At 46.2% G+C, this 14,282-nt stretch overlaps 8 protein-coding genes across 8 annotated transcripts; 3 read left to right on the top strand and 5 right to left on the bottom strand.

Annotated features, from left to right (window-relative positions):
- Nucleotides 1–423: 423 nt before the first annotated feature.
- On the bottom strand, nt 424–2,351 carry C8R40DRAFT_24221 (heterotrimeric G-protein alpha subunit, GPA3-like protein). Its single transcript, XM_046234470.1, has 8 exons — nt 2,018–2,351; nt 1,779–1,963; nt 1,466–1,629; nt 1,290–1,412; nt 1,099–1,234; nt 921–1,040; nt 742–860; nt 424–676 (listed from the first exon to the last, which is right to left on the bottom strand). Exons 1-8 carry the CDS (start codon nt 2,133–2,135, stop codon nt 577–579), a joined length of 1,065 nt encoding a protein of 354 aa, XP_046092292.1. The 5' UTR covers nt 2,136–2,351; the 3' UTR covers nt 424–576.
- A 1,685-nt stretch (nt 2,352–4,036) lies between these two features.
- Nucleotides 4,037–6,102, top strand: C8R40DRAFT_1032135 (Calreticulin family-domain-containing protein; the record flags this gene model as incomplete). The annotated part of the gene is made up of 9 exons (XM_046223234.1): nt 4,037–4,120; nt 4,179–4,589; nt 4,644–4,762; nt 4,817–4,988; nt 5,043–5,145; nt 5,199–5,307; nt 5,361–5,508; nt 5,562–5,933; nt 6,001–6,102. 9 exons carry the CDS (start codon nt 4,037–4,039, stop codon nt 6,100–6,102), a joined length of 1,620 nt encoding a protein of 539 aa, XP_046092291.1.
- Nucleotides 5,911–6,581, bottom strand: C8R40DRAFT_1076940 (uncharacterized protein). The gene has a single exon (XM_046226958.1). It carries the CDS (start codon nt 6,572–6,574, stop codon nt 6,362–6,364), a length of 213 nt encoding a protein of 70 aa, XP_046092290.1. The 5' UTR covers nt 6,575–6,581; the 3' UTR covers nt 5,911–6,361.
- Nucleotides 6,393–7,186, bottom strand: C8R40DRAFT_24178 (uncharacterized protein). Its single transcript, XM_046234467.1, has 5 exons — nt 7,107–7,186; nt 7,009–7,053; nt 6,832–6,947; nt 6,631–6,782; nt 6,393–6,579 (listed from the first exon to the last, which is right to left on the bottom strand). Exons 1-5 carry the CDS (start codon nt 7,123–7,125, stop codon nt 6,567–6,569), a joined length of 345 nt encoding a protein of 114 aa, XP_046092289.1. The 5' UTR covers nt 7,126–7,186; the 3' UTR covers nt 6,393–6,566.
- A 598-nt stretch (nt 7,187–7,784) lies between these two features.
- C8R40DRAFT_24082 (uncharacterized protein) lies at nt 7,785–8,650 on the bottom strand. The gene is made up of 3 exons (XM_046234461.1): nt 8,570–8,650; nt 7,889–8,511; nt 7,785–7,821 (listed from the first exon to the last, which is right to left on the bottom strand). Exon 2 carries the CDS (start codon nt 8,504–8,506, stop codon nt 7,949–7,951), a length of 558 nt encoding a protein of 185 aa, XP_046092288.1. The 5' UTR covers nt 8,507–8,511; nt 8,570–8,650; the 3' UTR covers nt 7,785–7,821; nt 7,889–7,948.
- C8R40DRAFT_24029 (uncharacterized protein) lies at nt 8,253–9,723 on the bottom strand. The gene is made up of 6 exons (XM_046234458.1): nt 9,252–9,723; nt 9,074–9,160; nt 8,945–9,019; nt 8,806–8,883; nt 8,570–8,744; nt 8,253–8,511 (listed from the first exon to the last, which is right to left on the bottom strand). Exons 1-5 carry the CDS (start codon nt 9,613–9,615, stop codon nt 8,614–8,616), a joined length of 735 nt encoding a protein of 244 aa, XP_046092287.1. The 5' UTR covers nt 9,616–9,723; the 3' UTR covers nt 8,253–8,511; nt 8,570–8,613.
- Nucleotides 9,724–11,439: 1,716 nt separating this feature from the next.
- On the top strand, nt 11,440–12,257 carry C8R40DRAFT_23802 (uncharacterized protein). Its single transcript, XM_046234443.1, has 2 exons — nt 11,440–12,059; nt 12,117–12,257. Exon 1 carries the CDS (start codon nt 11,489–11,491, stop codon nt 12,047–12,049), a length of 561 nt encoding a protein of 186 aa, XP_046092286.1. The 5' UTR covers nt 11,440–11,488; the 3' UTR covers nt 12,050–12,059; nt 12,117–12,257.
- A 139-nt stretch (nt 12,258–12,396) lies between these two features.
- On the top strand, nt 12,397–14,155 carry C8R40DRAFT_1157640 (uncharacterized protein; the record flags this gene model as incomplete). The annotated part of the gene is made up of 7 exons (XM_046229645.1): nt 12,397–12,528; nt 12,611–12,732; nt 12,800–13,082; nt 13,158–13,329; nt 13,421–13,480; nt 13,502–13,554; nt 13,607–14,155. The coding sequence occupies 7 exons, from the start codon at nt 12,397–12,399 to the stop codon at nt 14,153–14,155; spliced, it is 1,371 nt and encodes a 456-aa protein (XP_046092285.1).
- Nucleotides 14,156–14,282: the final 127 nt, after the last annotated feature.

Below are 14,282 nucleotides of genomic sequence, written 5' to 3'. Positions count from 1 at the left end.
CGACGGTAGACCATGTCCGTTTTGTTGAGCCCGTACAATGCGCATAACATCCCGCAGGCAATATGATTACCCGACCCCGGACCATGACAGCCAGACATGACAGGCTATGACAGGCCCTGCACATGTACACCGTATTGGTTAGTTTGAAAATACAACCACCAGTTGACGACAAGTGATTGTTCATTTGATTGACATTCCTGAACTTTTGATACTTGATCACCGGAGGCTTACGCCAGAATTTCTGCCACTTGGTCTGTGGCCCCTGGCGCATCCAGATATACCGTCGTGCCAGCTTCGGAAAGAATGTGAAAAGGAAAGGAAAGACGAGTTTGCTGAATGGACGGACTAGGCAAACTTGAGGACCTTCCTGTACGTCCTGTTGACGTACAGCCACCAAAACCCGCAGAACGAAACAACCCCTACCACCCTCGCGGTGTCCTCTGCCAACCAATTCCAGATTCCAGATTCCAGAGCTCGATATGCCCAACGAAGCCTAGTGCTCGAGGGCAATGCGATAAAATAAGAATATAGTTTCTTCTTCCTGAATCTCCCAAACCACAACCCCACCCAAAGATATCACAGGATACCAGAATCTTTCAGTGCATTTTGTAAGATGGTCTCCTTGACAGCTGCAAATACCAGACGAATGTTCGTGGTATCTGTTGCTTGCGTTAAACTAAAAGATATGAGATACATTAGGTCGTGATTAGGAACGAGTGTAATGATAACGAGACAACTCACTGCGGGTAGACACTTAATCTTGCGCGATTGGCCTGCATAAACTTCCAAAGAATATATTTAGCCGCCTTGTTGATGTCATTCCCACCAGTGTATTCCGGGAAGTAGCGTTCTAGAGGGACCTGAGAGACCGGATGATGACATTGGGGGTACGTTCATCATATGTATAAGATATCACACACCTTCGGCAATTTCTTCTTGAACACATCGATCTTGTTTAGGAATAGAATTATACTTGTTCTGAGGAACCAGCGAGAGTTGATGATGCTCTCAAAGAGGATTAACGATTCCGTCATTCGATTCTGAAAAGGGACGAATGAATTCCACTGTGTCATCGATTGAAAAGAGTGAGAAACATACCTGGTTCCGTTCTTCTAATAGAACTTGGTCGTATTCGCTCAACGCTGTACAAAAGATAATACTGGTGACACTTTCGAAACAGTGTATCCATTTTCTTCTTTCTGAGCGCTGGCCGCCAACATCAAACATATGAATGCTGATCAGAGCTGAAGTTAAGTGGCGTCAATGAATGAATGAAGAAACAGACTTACGATAATTGACCCATTGTGAATCTCGTCTCGGTTATCCCGGTGCTCTTCTGTCGTGCTCTCAGCACGTCTGTTTCGGTGGGGAGATAGTCGGGCGAGCCTATTCGAAGGACCTCCCCGAAGAAGCTATACAATGTATGATGAGATTGTATAGTTGCATTGTTCTCAATCAAACTCACTAAGGTGCACTATCCATGAGATAAAATTCGCTGCCATGCTCGTCAACAACCTTGCTCATGACCGGGTCGCCCCAAAATTGATGTATCGCATCTGCTATTTCAGGTGACAATGTGAACGCCGTCGTCTCGTCGAGGTGGTAGTCCATGATTTTGTCGGCAAGCATCTGTAAAGCGACGTCAGTGCGAGGAAGCAGAAAGTGAAAGAGATAAGGTAGAAATGAAATCCGAAAAGGCGTGTCCTTTACGAAGCCCGCGCCTCACTCCCTGGAACAACTTTGCACCGAAAGGCTAAGAATAGTGTCCCAAGACTCACTCTATTTGAGTAAACTGTACAATCAATGCCGAGCTTACGCATAGCTACGATGATAGCTTGAGCTGAGTCAAGAACGTTGCGATACACAATACTGCGATATGTTGCGCGTTCAGAGTCTGGAAAGCCGTCCTTGTGAATTATACGCATTTGTTTGACAATAGTTGATTTCCCGGATTCTCCGGAGCCTGAAAGAGATTTAGCCATATGAACCAGTAACAAAGACCAGCTTGACGACTCGCCTAATAAGAGAATCTTGCATTCCCTCTTGAACTTTTTCGAATCGTCCTCGATCTGTCTGTCGATAGCGTCACTCCTCTCCTTGTCTTCCTTCCCTGGTTGGGATACACAGTTCCCCATGGCTCCAAAAGGTTGTATGATTGTACGAGAAAGCTGCAGTGGACGCGTATGAAAGGTGACACCCAGAAGCGCACTAGCGAGGGGCGGGAGAAGAAATGATAAGCAGATATGGAAAAGAAAATAAGGAAGAAGGAAGGTGAGAAGGAACAAAGCAGTGGCTGACCGTTGTAAGTACAGACGGCCAGTTGACAGATTTTCCCACAGTTCAATGTCCTTATTTCACCTGTCGACTACCTTTTTCACAACCGAAACAAATTGGATTTTGGTTGGTACCGTGCCTGTGCTGTACTGTGATGTTGAAGGCGCAGTAACCTTTCCTTTTTAATGTTTCCGTCGTCGTCCAATCTCGCGGTCAAGGATCCGATAATTTCCGCAGACTCGGATTGTCTAGACTACTCTACTGTCAAAGGATTGGTGGCGAACAATATTGAATGTATCCCGAACTTAAAGGGTCATTTCGGCGGCGGTAATCGTCGACAAGCTTTGGTCATCTCCTGACTGGTTCCCGACGGCATAAATGAGCGTTTTTGGTATGGGATGCGTCTAGGACGTCGACATTACGAAGTACTGCCACTCTTGACACAATCTACCGAGTAAGACATGAGTGAGTGGGTGTATGGTACATATAATTCCTTTCTCGTTATGACTCTACTAAATTTTCAATCTCTGTGACGATGCAGTATTCGTTGTGTCCGAGGTGGCGTATTGAAATTGATGTCGATGTCTCTCGTCCTTCGGTACAAAATTAACGACGTCAACAACTGCCAACTTTTAACATTCCATTGGCACATAACATGATCGAAGACTCTGACCCATGCCATTCCGCCATTTTCACTCATTTTCATTCTCATCCCCGGTTATGCTCGACTTGAGCCGCAAGGGCTGTATGGAGTTGTATTGACTGGAAGGTGGATTAGGCGGACCTCCTTAGACTGCATTAGTCTTTATCTTCGTATTGGTTATTCTACGTGCAATGAATCTAGTTAACTATTTACTAGGGCAAATTAAGATTGTGGCTTGTCCGACGTTAGGACTCAAAATGCATACTATTCCCCATACACGAAGCAGATGGCGATCAGCTGGTCTTGAAAGTTTGAACTTGTGGAACTGCCATGTTACTGCATGCTTCGAGTTTCGGACCCCTCTGGTCTGCATCCATGTCCTGACATCGGAACTCCTTCCTCTCGGATTTTACGGGAATTTACTCCTTTATACATTGATTGTAAAGACATAGCCAACTTCCTCCAAAGGATCGAATTCCTAACAGCTATAGTCAAGTATCGTCGCTGACAATGGTCTTTGAGCTTCCGAATTCCCGTACCAGCGCAAGTCCTCGGTTTCGTGAAAATCTCACCACTGCAATCATACTACATCTGGACGTTTAGCAAGAGCTATCAAGAGAAAACGTCGATGTTCTGTATGTATATTACTCTACATTGGGCAGGTCCCATTGATCGTGCGCATATGTTGTTTACCTATATCATGCAGAACAAAATTATTCACAGGTGGTAATAGTATACTACTGAAAATCTCAAGTGCATTTAGCCCAGATTTAGCCCCCGGATGGCCATCGTTTTTGTTACTTGAGTTTTGGTTCTGATTGAAGATCTGGCCGTTGAACCAATGACAATCATATTAGATACTCTAGGATGTGAGATATACCATGCCTTGACTTCCTTTGTTCAATTCTCGCAATTGCTGAGAGTTTTTCTCCGGGTTTTTTCCAAGTCCAAGGACTCTTAAGAACCTCCAGCACCGTGGGAGGCAACTGAGGGCAAGTGCCACGTATCCACATCTTAGCGCCCCAGTATTTAGGCCGGCATTTTACAAACCGCGGGCCATACAGCTTATCCCTCTTTCTTTTCTGCATCTGCTTATTACTTCCGGTCCTTCGTATTAACATGCGAAGCGTAGCGCTTACTGTCGTCGCTCTTGCTGCCTCTGGTGCTCTCGCACAGGCAGAAGATGCGAAACCCACATTCACTGTACGTAGTATGAAATATCATGAACTGTACCCTCGTACTCATTCTTCTTCTCTCATAGCCCACCGAAATCAAGGCACCTTTTATCGAACAGTTTACCGAAGACTGGTCTGAACGTTGGACACCCTCAGAGGCTACCAAAAAGACCCCAGTCGGCGGCGAAACATTTAGTTATGTCGGTGAATGGAAAGTTGAAGAACCTTTGATTCAGATCATAGAGGGTGACGTCGGCTTGGTTGCAAAAAGCAAAGCTGCTCATCATGCAATTTCTGCACCTTTTGCCGAGCCGGTAGACTTCAAGGAGAAACCGCTCGTGGTCCAGTATGAGGTCAAATACCAGAAGGGTGGTAATTGCGGTGGTGGTTACCTCAAGCTTTTGGAGGATGGTTTCCAGACGAGTGGAAAGGAGTTCTCTGATACTACGCCATGGGTCATCATGTTCGGTCCTGATTTGACGTGTCCTGGAACCAAGGTTAAATCTACGTGTCACTTTTTCTGGCCAAAACTCACATTTCATTTCTTTCAGATTCACTTCATTTTCCGTCACCAGAACCCCAAGACTGGTGTGTTCGAGGAGAAACATCTTAAGGCTTCCCCCAAGCCCTCTATCGAGAAGCTCGCCGGTTTATACACTCTCATCGTCAAGTATGTCGCTTCAAATCTTCCCCGCGTTTAGTATTCTCACGCGGCCCGCTTTAGCCCCGACAACACCTACGAAATTCTTATTAATAACGAGAGTCTCAAATCCGGAAATCTTCTCGAGGACTTCGACCCAGCAGTTAACCCTCCTGCTGAGATTGATGACCCCGAAGACAAGAAACCCGAGGATTGGGTCGACACGAAGAGGATCTCCGACCCGGATGCCAGCAAGGTTCGTTTAATGTGTACAGTCATTGACTATCACCGTATTCAATATCCTTTTTAGCCCGAAGACTGGGATGAAGAAGCTCCTTACGAAATCGTTGACACCGAAGCTGAGAAGCCCGAAGGCTGGCTTGATGATGAACCATTAATCATTCCCGACCCGGGTAAGATCCTCCTTTCTTTCTTTCTTTCTTCGGTGCTTACCACAATTCCACAGACGCTGAGAAGCCCGAAGAATGGGACGATGAGGAAGACGGTGACTGGATTGCCCCTACTGTTTCCAACCCTAAGTGTGCTGAGGCACCTGGTTGCGGTGAATGGAAGCCGTGCGTTCATTTCTCAGAAATTTATACTTAACCTTGTCTGAATTCTGTTGTAGTCCGATGAAGGCCAACCCCGCTTACAAGGGTAAATGGTACGCCCCCATGATCGATAACCCCGATTACAAGGGCGAGTGGGCTCCTCGCAAGATTGCCAACCCTGACTTTTTCGAGGACCTCACACCTGTCCGCTCTCTATCCAAGATTGTATGCGTGAAATTCTTGAATCAACATTTTCTGAATTAACTTTTCCATGATAGGGTGGCGTTGGTATCGAATTATGGACTATGACTGAGGATATCCTGTTCGACAACATCTATGTCGGTCACTCAACCGATGACGCCAAGGCTCTTGCCGCTGAGACCTTCGACATCAAGAAGTCACTTGAGAAAGCCAAGAAAGCCACCGATGACGATGAGGAGGAGGAGGAGGAATCATTCCGTGAAGACCCCATTGGGTTCATTCGCAGCAAGATCTTCACCTTCATTGACCTTCTCAAGCTTGACCCATTGTTGGCGTTCAAGACCCACCCTGAGACTGGTGTCGCTCTCGTTACTGCTCTCCTCACTCTCTTCGGTATGTTCGGTGTCGTCACTGGTGTTGTCGGTAGCCAGCAAAAACCTGTTACGAAGGTGAATTATGGTCGTCTCATGCCCTCCTTCGTTTTCGTTACTCACGTTTTACGTCCAGTCTGCCAAGAAAGTTGATGCTCCCAAGTCAGACGAAAAGAAGAAGACTGAAGCCGCACCCGTCAGTGACGAGAAGAAAGACGAAGGGCTCAAGAAGCGTGCAGGAAAGTAGAGGGCTGGAGAACAACACCTAAAAATGAAACCGGGTTTGGTTGGAGAGCGAAAGAAGAGATTTTCCGGGGTCATTGCTGATTTGATTTGTAACACCTGCTCTCCTGTCCTTTGCTCGTTGCTTTTTATTGAACTTCCCTCTTTACATAACTCTACTTATGTGTTGCTTAGTGAATAGTCGTAGTTGCAGTACTGGCTCCGACCAACGAACGAGAATTACTCGACTTTAACAAATCCCAGATTCAAATACAATTCAGACCTCAATCCATTGAGATACAACTTGTAACATGTATATACAAAATCAGCAGTAACAAACACATGAGCAAAACGGCAAGTCCATAGAAGGTCCACGAAGCAAGTACAATAGGCAAGGATACAAACAACATAACGTCCATGGGTGGAAATGATAAAAGCAATTTAATGATAGAGCGGAACATCTCGAAACAGAAGTTGCAAGTGGAAAGATCAAGCATTGACGCTGCCGTTGATGTGAGCGTGAGTGTATGCGCATATATGGAGCAGTTTTTACCTATCACTACTCGGGACATCGTTGTCGTCGGCCGCAGGTAGAGAAGAGGACCTTGGCGGGCTGGAGGGGTTTTTGGGAGTCTTGGCCTTCTTTGACTTGGGAGGCTTGCCACGGTTTGGATTCTCTTCAGCACTAGCCCACATAACACTGACCTGCAAGAAGTTTGAATGGTTCACAAATCGAGCAAAATGTGAGTCTCACCGCCTTCATGGCATCTTTCGCGTTGGCTTTTGGATTACTTGCTTTCCAAGATTTGATCTTCTCCGAAACGAAAATGTTGTACGCGCTTGGAGGGCGCTTCTCTTTTGGTGCTTTGCCTGATAGCGAGTAGCAATTAGTGAGCATGATGATGAGCAGAAGTATATATGCGAGGCTTACTAGTCTTCGCGTTGGCGCCCTTGCTTGCTGCCTTGGAAGTAGAAGCTACCAAAGACGGTCGATCAAATACTGCGTTGAAAACGGTCAGATCGACCTACTTGAGGAAGCTTTAGGCATCTCGAGGAGCAAATATTTGAAGGTTGAGATCAGGTCAGCAGAAGCTATCGATGGTAGAAGCACAAGTGCAAGAAACAGTTTTTAACGAGTCCTATATAAGGCGCGTCGCGTTATTGAAACTCCGCTTAAATCGCGTATCACGTGATGCCTGCCCGCCTCCACCTCACCAAAATTCCAAACACGTTTCCCGTAAAAATTGCGCCATGTAATTCCTGTTCGTTCCCGATTCATTCACACAAAGCAAAAAAACAAGTTCAATGATTGAATGGGGATGGGTGTATAGAAGTCTTTATGCTCTGTCACAGCACGTACACGACGATATAACGAGGGTAATCGATGATACACAACGCAGTTGGTACTGTTTAGTATTTAATAGTATGGGATACAGGGGGGTGTGAAGAAAACAAGTGAGTTGAACGATTGGGTAAGAGATGGTAGCGATAACAGCAATGAAGGATGAGCAATGAGCTGGTGGGAATAATGGATGATTGACTGGTATGTATGTAAATGGAGACAGACGAAATACAAAAGGGATGTTGAGAAGGTGAACACTGGGTGAACATGAGAAATGAAAATAACTGGAAGCAAAACGAACCAAAACGAAGGATTACCAAATCCTCGACCGGTCTGAGATCCTAATAACCAGAAAGGTCCGAGGGATAGTGAGTAAAGATTGTGGTGAGAATAAAAGGTTAGCTATAGGATGGATGGGTTCATGTTAGCCTTATCAAACGATCCGATTCAAGATAATAAGACGGCGCACCATAGTAGGAAATTAAAGTGGTACAAGAGAATAGATGCGATATGATGGGATGCAAATTCATTAATGTCGTGAAGACCCGGAATAATCATCCAGGTGTAGAATCCAATCGTCGCCCGATTGCACCAAACCACGAAAAAAACGTCGTCCTCGCAGAAGATCAACACGTCGAATACCACGTTGTTTATTGTATTCCGGTAACCCTGGCGAATCGATGCAGCGCTGTAGGCAATAGTTCCAACACCGCTGAATACGAGCCTCACCAAAAGTCCGGACATCATCGTCCGTCAAGCGGTGTTGAAGCGTTTTATATATGGCTTCATAGACGTCAAGACATCTAATCCCCTCTTTGCGCTTCACTCTGATCGGCCAACATCTGAACTCTTCAGAGTCTATAAAAATTCGCATTTCAGTGAGAATACAGTGCGTCGACGCGGGCAATCGTATGTCGGTGTGTGACATGTCTCTTCTGTGAGCGATATCGATATCGTAGGGTACAGTCACTCCCTTGCTCGCCCTTGGGTCGAAAGCGACATCAAAGCAGATGCTTATTCTCTGCTTGCGTGGACTCCGATCTGGCTCTCTCAAAGGCCAGTTCAATGCGATGGCTTCAGCTTTCATCGGGACTAGAAATAAACATCAGATATCATGATCTATCCACAGCACGATGGTTCTTTATTTCACCTGCAGACGGCGTAGCTTTCCGATAACCGCCTAAAGGCTTTCCGTCACCCGCGTAACTCGGCCTTGAATCTGTAGGAACAAGAGCAACAAGTTGGGCGAATAAAGATCACAGTTTCAAGACTAGGCTCACCATCCCCATCATGGGATACCTTTCGTTTCCACAACATATGCGAGTCTACAATAATCAGTATCTTCATTCAACCTACTAATCAAGGCCCCTAGAAGACCGCGCTTACCACTTGAGTATCCATCCATTTTAGAGGATGAGCTGGACGATGTTTTGCTATCAGTTCGACGATGATGATAGCGGTGACCTGCAAGATAGTAAGTCAACGCTTAATATAAACTTTTGGAAGAATTAATCTTCTATCCTACCAGAAGCTGATTCACCCGATGAAGTCGATATCGCATGCATTGTAGGCTCAGGATTCGTAGGAGGAACATGGCCTTCTCAAAAAAATCAGCTCACAGATCAAATATTGTGAGGTACGAAATCTGACATACTTCTAGCCGTAGGAGCTGGAGTAGAAGATCTCGAAGAGGAACCGGTCTTCTTGAGGATGCCTTTCAAAGGCGCCATCACATTGGAACCTGATCGCCGCAGTAGTAGAGGGGGGAGAAAGAATTTTCATTCATTAATATTAAAAGTAAGCGTTTTGATAAAGGACTAGAAGCAGCTTACGATCTGAAATATTGCTCGATACAGACGTCTTTCTCGTTCTGGAAGAGGACCTATGGTCCTGGTATGTGTGTGGACTTGTACCTGGTGCTGGAGTCGCGACTTCATGGAAAGAGGGATTCGGACGGCGAGTCGGCGGGGGAGCAGGGGTTTGCGATCGAGAGAGCAGATGTGCTGATACCCAAGGGAATCGTGAAGTTCTTGTCGATTCATTACTACGGGGAAAGCTTGACACAGTCGGCGAATTTATCGGACTATTCGCTGGAAGAGCTACGTTCTTCAAGAGAGGCTTGCGTGGAGCTCTCACGCCAGTGAACTCCGAGTTGCTGTGATATCCGGACATATCTCGTTCCACCAAGGTTGACATGGAACTTGAAGATACGGTTCGTTAAAAAAAAATAAGTTTCGAAGGATATACAGGTTCAAAGGAGGAGATCTCAAAGAGAGCAAGAGTTGGGGGGACGTGAAACTCGTGTCAATTCGTGCCACGAGCCGAAGGTGGGGCTGCAATAGTAATCAGCTATCCTGCTCACAAATGCATCCATAACGGAGCGGAAGACCTACCTCGTAAGTACCAGCGGCTGGGAGTGTCCGACCCTGTAAGAAGACCCTCGAGGTCTTTACAGTTAGCCTTCGAGAGAATTTTATAGGAAGGGAGAAGGACGGAAAGCCATTCGAACACGAGGTGATGGCAAGGTCAATGTCATTAAAAGTTGGGCCATTCTACACGTGAGCGGAGTATCCGCTCCGTTTCGCCGTTTGCGAGCCATGATCGCAATTGCAGTACGAGAATCAGAGCTTCGATTCAGAAAACATGTGTCATTGGTAGATAGCATGGGACTAGGCAGAGCTCCTACGAAGCGAAGGGGATCTGCTGAACCAGTAGTATACTTTTTACACGGTCCACAAATTTAAACTTCTCAGTAAGTGCATAGTACATACTAGTTGCATAAATCGGAAGCGTCCGTTTGTCCCGGGCCCGCGCGCAGACAAACTTCAGGTTAGTTAAAGCTCACTAACTCGGTCTGGACCAGTTATAGTTATTTAAATGTCCAAGTTCCTCACCAGGGCCGCCATATTGCACGTTTGGGCATGCAGCTCGATCGAACTTTACGGCTAGATTTTTGCGTGGACTCAACGAACCCCACATAGGCTGGAAAGATATTTGATGCCCATTAATCATTCCCCCGCTATAACAGGAACAATGTTTCGCACCTCTATCATTCTATGAAGTCACCGACAACTAGATTGACTCGTGGTGAACCTTGAACTTTGAAGGCCAATGTTTAGTTCCACAGAAGCAGCTTAGATTTGTCCTCCGCTCTAAGAAACACTGCTGTTCACGCCAGATTTGGAAGTCCACCCTGACAATAAAAGATCGAAACATTCTTCTCGCAGTCGTTACATACAATCCATGAACTCACATGTTCACCACGATGTTGTTCTTCAGATTGGATTGACCTATATTCGATTTGTGGGGTCCTGACCTCAGTGCGGTACAAGATCGAAAAGTGCGGGGTCTGTCAGTTTCTGGAAGTGTCTAGATAAGTATGTGTATCACCATCAACGCCCTACCAACAGTCATTTCTGAGGGATGTGCAGCCTTGAGAAAAACGCGCCGGGACTCGCAGGAAGCCTAAATAATTCATTCAGCCCCAGTATGACTTTTGAGTTTAAGATGAATGAGTCGGAAACGACAATGTAGTGATACGCTGTTGTGTGTTTTAAATTTTGGCGATGGGGGAGGCTGCGAGACATCATGGCTAAGGAATTATGGTGAGTATCGGTTAGAGAGAAAAGGTAAATAATTTAATGGCGGCCATGCAGAAAGAGGTTTGCGTTGAAGAAAACAGGGGCGAGTAAGTGAATATCCGACATTGGGCAGCGTTACCTTGAGAGCAAAGCGACTGAGAGGGGAGCCTACCATGGATGGTCGAAAAAATATTCCAGTTCGAAATAATGACACCAAGGTCAAAAGGGATTTTTCTCTGAACCAAGAACGGAACATTGTGAGGCGGCATCTGTACATGTAGGCATACATGATGCGGAGGTGAGTACATAATCGTTTTTTTCAGATTGCCTTGGATCTGTTAGCAGAGGCTGTGCACAGAGTACGTAATGATTATCAATTCCCACGCCCGTGGCGCTAATGACATCACGGTGACTACGTCATTCTCGTTCGCTTTAAGACGAGTACCCGAAACGGAAATGTGCACTGATTTTTCATTCGAGTTATTACAATGTCCTCTCCAACAGTTACACAAGCAAATCTCCCACCAAAACGCGAAGGAAAACCTCTGCGACGCGTCCAGCCTCCACTCAAAAACACCAGACTCACCAACTTGATCTACATTCTCGTTATTCTTTCCACTCTCTTGACGGCATTTTATTCGTATCGCATGTTGCAGTGGAAATCTGAGGTCGGCGGTTGGTGGAACCTCGCATTGGGAAAACAGCCTCCAGCTGCGCAGGCGACACCAGTAGATACTGGTTCTAATAGCAGAAGGCGGGATACTACGGATGGTGGAGGCGTTGAGGACAAGATAAACGCGTTGGCTGAGGCCCTTGGAATGCCTCCTCAGGATCTCGCCAAAGCAATCGCTGTAGCAGTCAGGGAGTACGTTCCTCCGGCTAGTCTATCCTCGATAAAACAGAGAGAAACTGGGAAGCCAGCGGTTGACGAGCTGTTGCGAGGAAACGGAGAAGGCAAAACCGTGGAGGCAGACGAGCCTGAGAGTACTGGCATTGTAGGAGGCGTGTTCAGAAATATGGACAGTTTTGTTGGGCTTGATGAACCTTGATATCATGATTGTACGTCAGTTTCTCTTCTTCGTTCGCTTCACACACTGATTCACCATTTATTTGCAGAAACGAAATCATGCAGTGTAGGAAGACAACTTGGGATGGTCATGGCTTTTCTTGTATCGAGAATTCGAACATGCAAAGAATTACGCAAAGCACTGTTGTTCGATTATCGGATGAGCACTGAAAGAACTCTGAAGTTCTCACGTCTGACTTTCTTTCAAATGATCTTTCACCATATTCCGCCATTCCATGCTTATCCAGAGAAAATAGCCCTATAATAAGTATGTGTAAGCCGCGAAGCATGCATGCCTACATACCCTCACAGACGGATAAGTTGTGAGGCATGCCGAAGCCTGATATAACACGAATCGCCATAGTCGGCGCTGGTATAGGTGGATTGTCTGCAGCATTATCCCTACGCCGTCTTCCGAATGTAGATGTTCAGGTGTTTGAACAGACGCATATACTGCGAGAGGTACCTTAGCAGTGATGCACTTTCGATGTTGTCGACTCGGGTTGTCTAACGCTGTAGTCTAATTAATTTCATGTGAATATAGGTCGGAGCATCCATCGCCTTGGGTCCCAATGGTCTTCGTGGTCTGGAAGAAATGGGTGCACTGAATGCTATCTCCGACGAGATAGCGTTCCGCAGTGATCATGGCTTTCCAATGGTTTATAGGTGAGCTACTACCGTATCCCCTTCGTGCGTTCATAATATCTGCTAAGCCTCTCTGCACTAAACGCAGACACTGGAAAACCGGCAACGTTCTCGTCAAAGACGAGCATTCCCCTTTCGTCACTGAACGACGCCATCACACTGCGAGATACTTCCGCCCTCATCTCCAACAAGCAATTGCAGATACCATTCCTGGGGATACGATTCATTTAGGCAAACGCCTCCTTTCTATCGATGTTAGCTGGTTTCCAGAAGATGAGCAGCAGCCTGCCTCGGAGGGTGTACTTTTGACTTTCGCAGACGGCTCTGAGCACGTTGCTGATTTGGTTATTGGTGCGGATGGGGTACACTCGGTTCGTATTCTCTGCTATAAGCCAGATAATTCAAACAGAGTGGTATCTCATATCTGTGCATTTCATGCTCTCCAGACACTCCGCTCCCTTTTTCTTCCAGATTACAAGCTAGAACCCACCGGTCAGATGGCGTTACGAGCTGTTTTCGACGAGGCACATATACACGACCTCATCTCCAGGAATCCGGAAATCAGGAATTCGGTACATGTTGTTGGACCGGATAGGAATTTCTTTTCGTCGATGTTGGGTGCGTGTATCTGAACATCCAAATATCCGAACATCCATGACATTGTTCTTCAATCTGCTTATGTTCCTCGATGTGGATCCGATGTATGTAGGTAAAGGCAAGTTTACCATCGTCGGGCTGGGGTATCATTCCGCAGAAGAAGAAGAAGAAGGTGAGAACACGGCTTGGAAAGGAAAGAAATGGGACGACGTGGTCGACCTGGAATCATTTCGGAACGAGTACAAGGCAACCATCTATACTATCCGCCTTTTTTCGATTCTAATCTAAAATAGAACAGGATTGGAATCCCTGGATAACCGATCTACTTGACCGTATCCCTCCTAACTCACTTCGAGTGCACCCGGGATGGGCATCGAATCAAGTCCCCCCACCTATCCACGCAGGTCGTATCGTTCTACTCGGTGATGCCTTTCACCCTCACGGCGGCGCATTGGCTGCAGGAGGATCACTTGCCATTGACGATTCCATCGCATTGTTTCTCGCTCTCCAACATGTCCAACAATCATCGACACCATTTACATCGTCTTCGTTCTCGTCCGACGTTCCTTCGAACTCAAGATCCATTGAAGCTTCCGCTAGAAGACGACTTTCGACTTCCGAGTTATCACACGCGCTGGATCTGTACGCATCGACCCGTTTACCACATGCAAGTAGAGTTTTTAATGTAGTTGAACGGATGCGGGAAAATGTAGCAAAGCCAGGAAGGTTATGGGATGAGGAAAAGATACAGGAATGGGCGAGGGATAAGAAGGAAGTCGTCTGGCTTCACGAACATGACGTTCACAGAGCTTTTGTGGATGCTCTCAATTCTGAGCATATCTCATAGAGTCCTTCATTCTTGCCAGAGGTACTTGAGCTATGATACCATTTTTACAAACATAAACCTATTCGGTGTTTTTGAACCTGACAGAAAGCAATTACTAGTACGATGATGGAATTACAGAGGTTTACAT

The sequence above is a fragment of the Lentinula edodes genome, assembly GCF_021015755.1.
Source record: "Lentinula edodes strain Le(Bin) 0899 ss11 chromosome Unknown C8R40scaffold_1, whole genome shotgun sequence".
NCBI classification, from domain to species: Eukaryota; Fungi; Basidiomycota; class Agaricomycetes; order Agaricales; family Omphalotaceae; genus Lentinula; species Lentinula edodes.
This window is presented reverse-complemented; position numbering and strand designations above follow the sequence as displayed.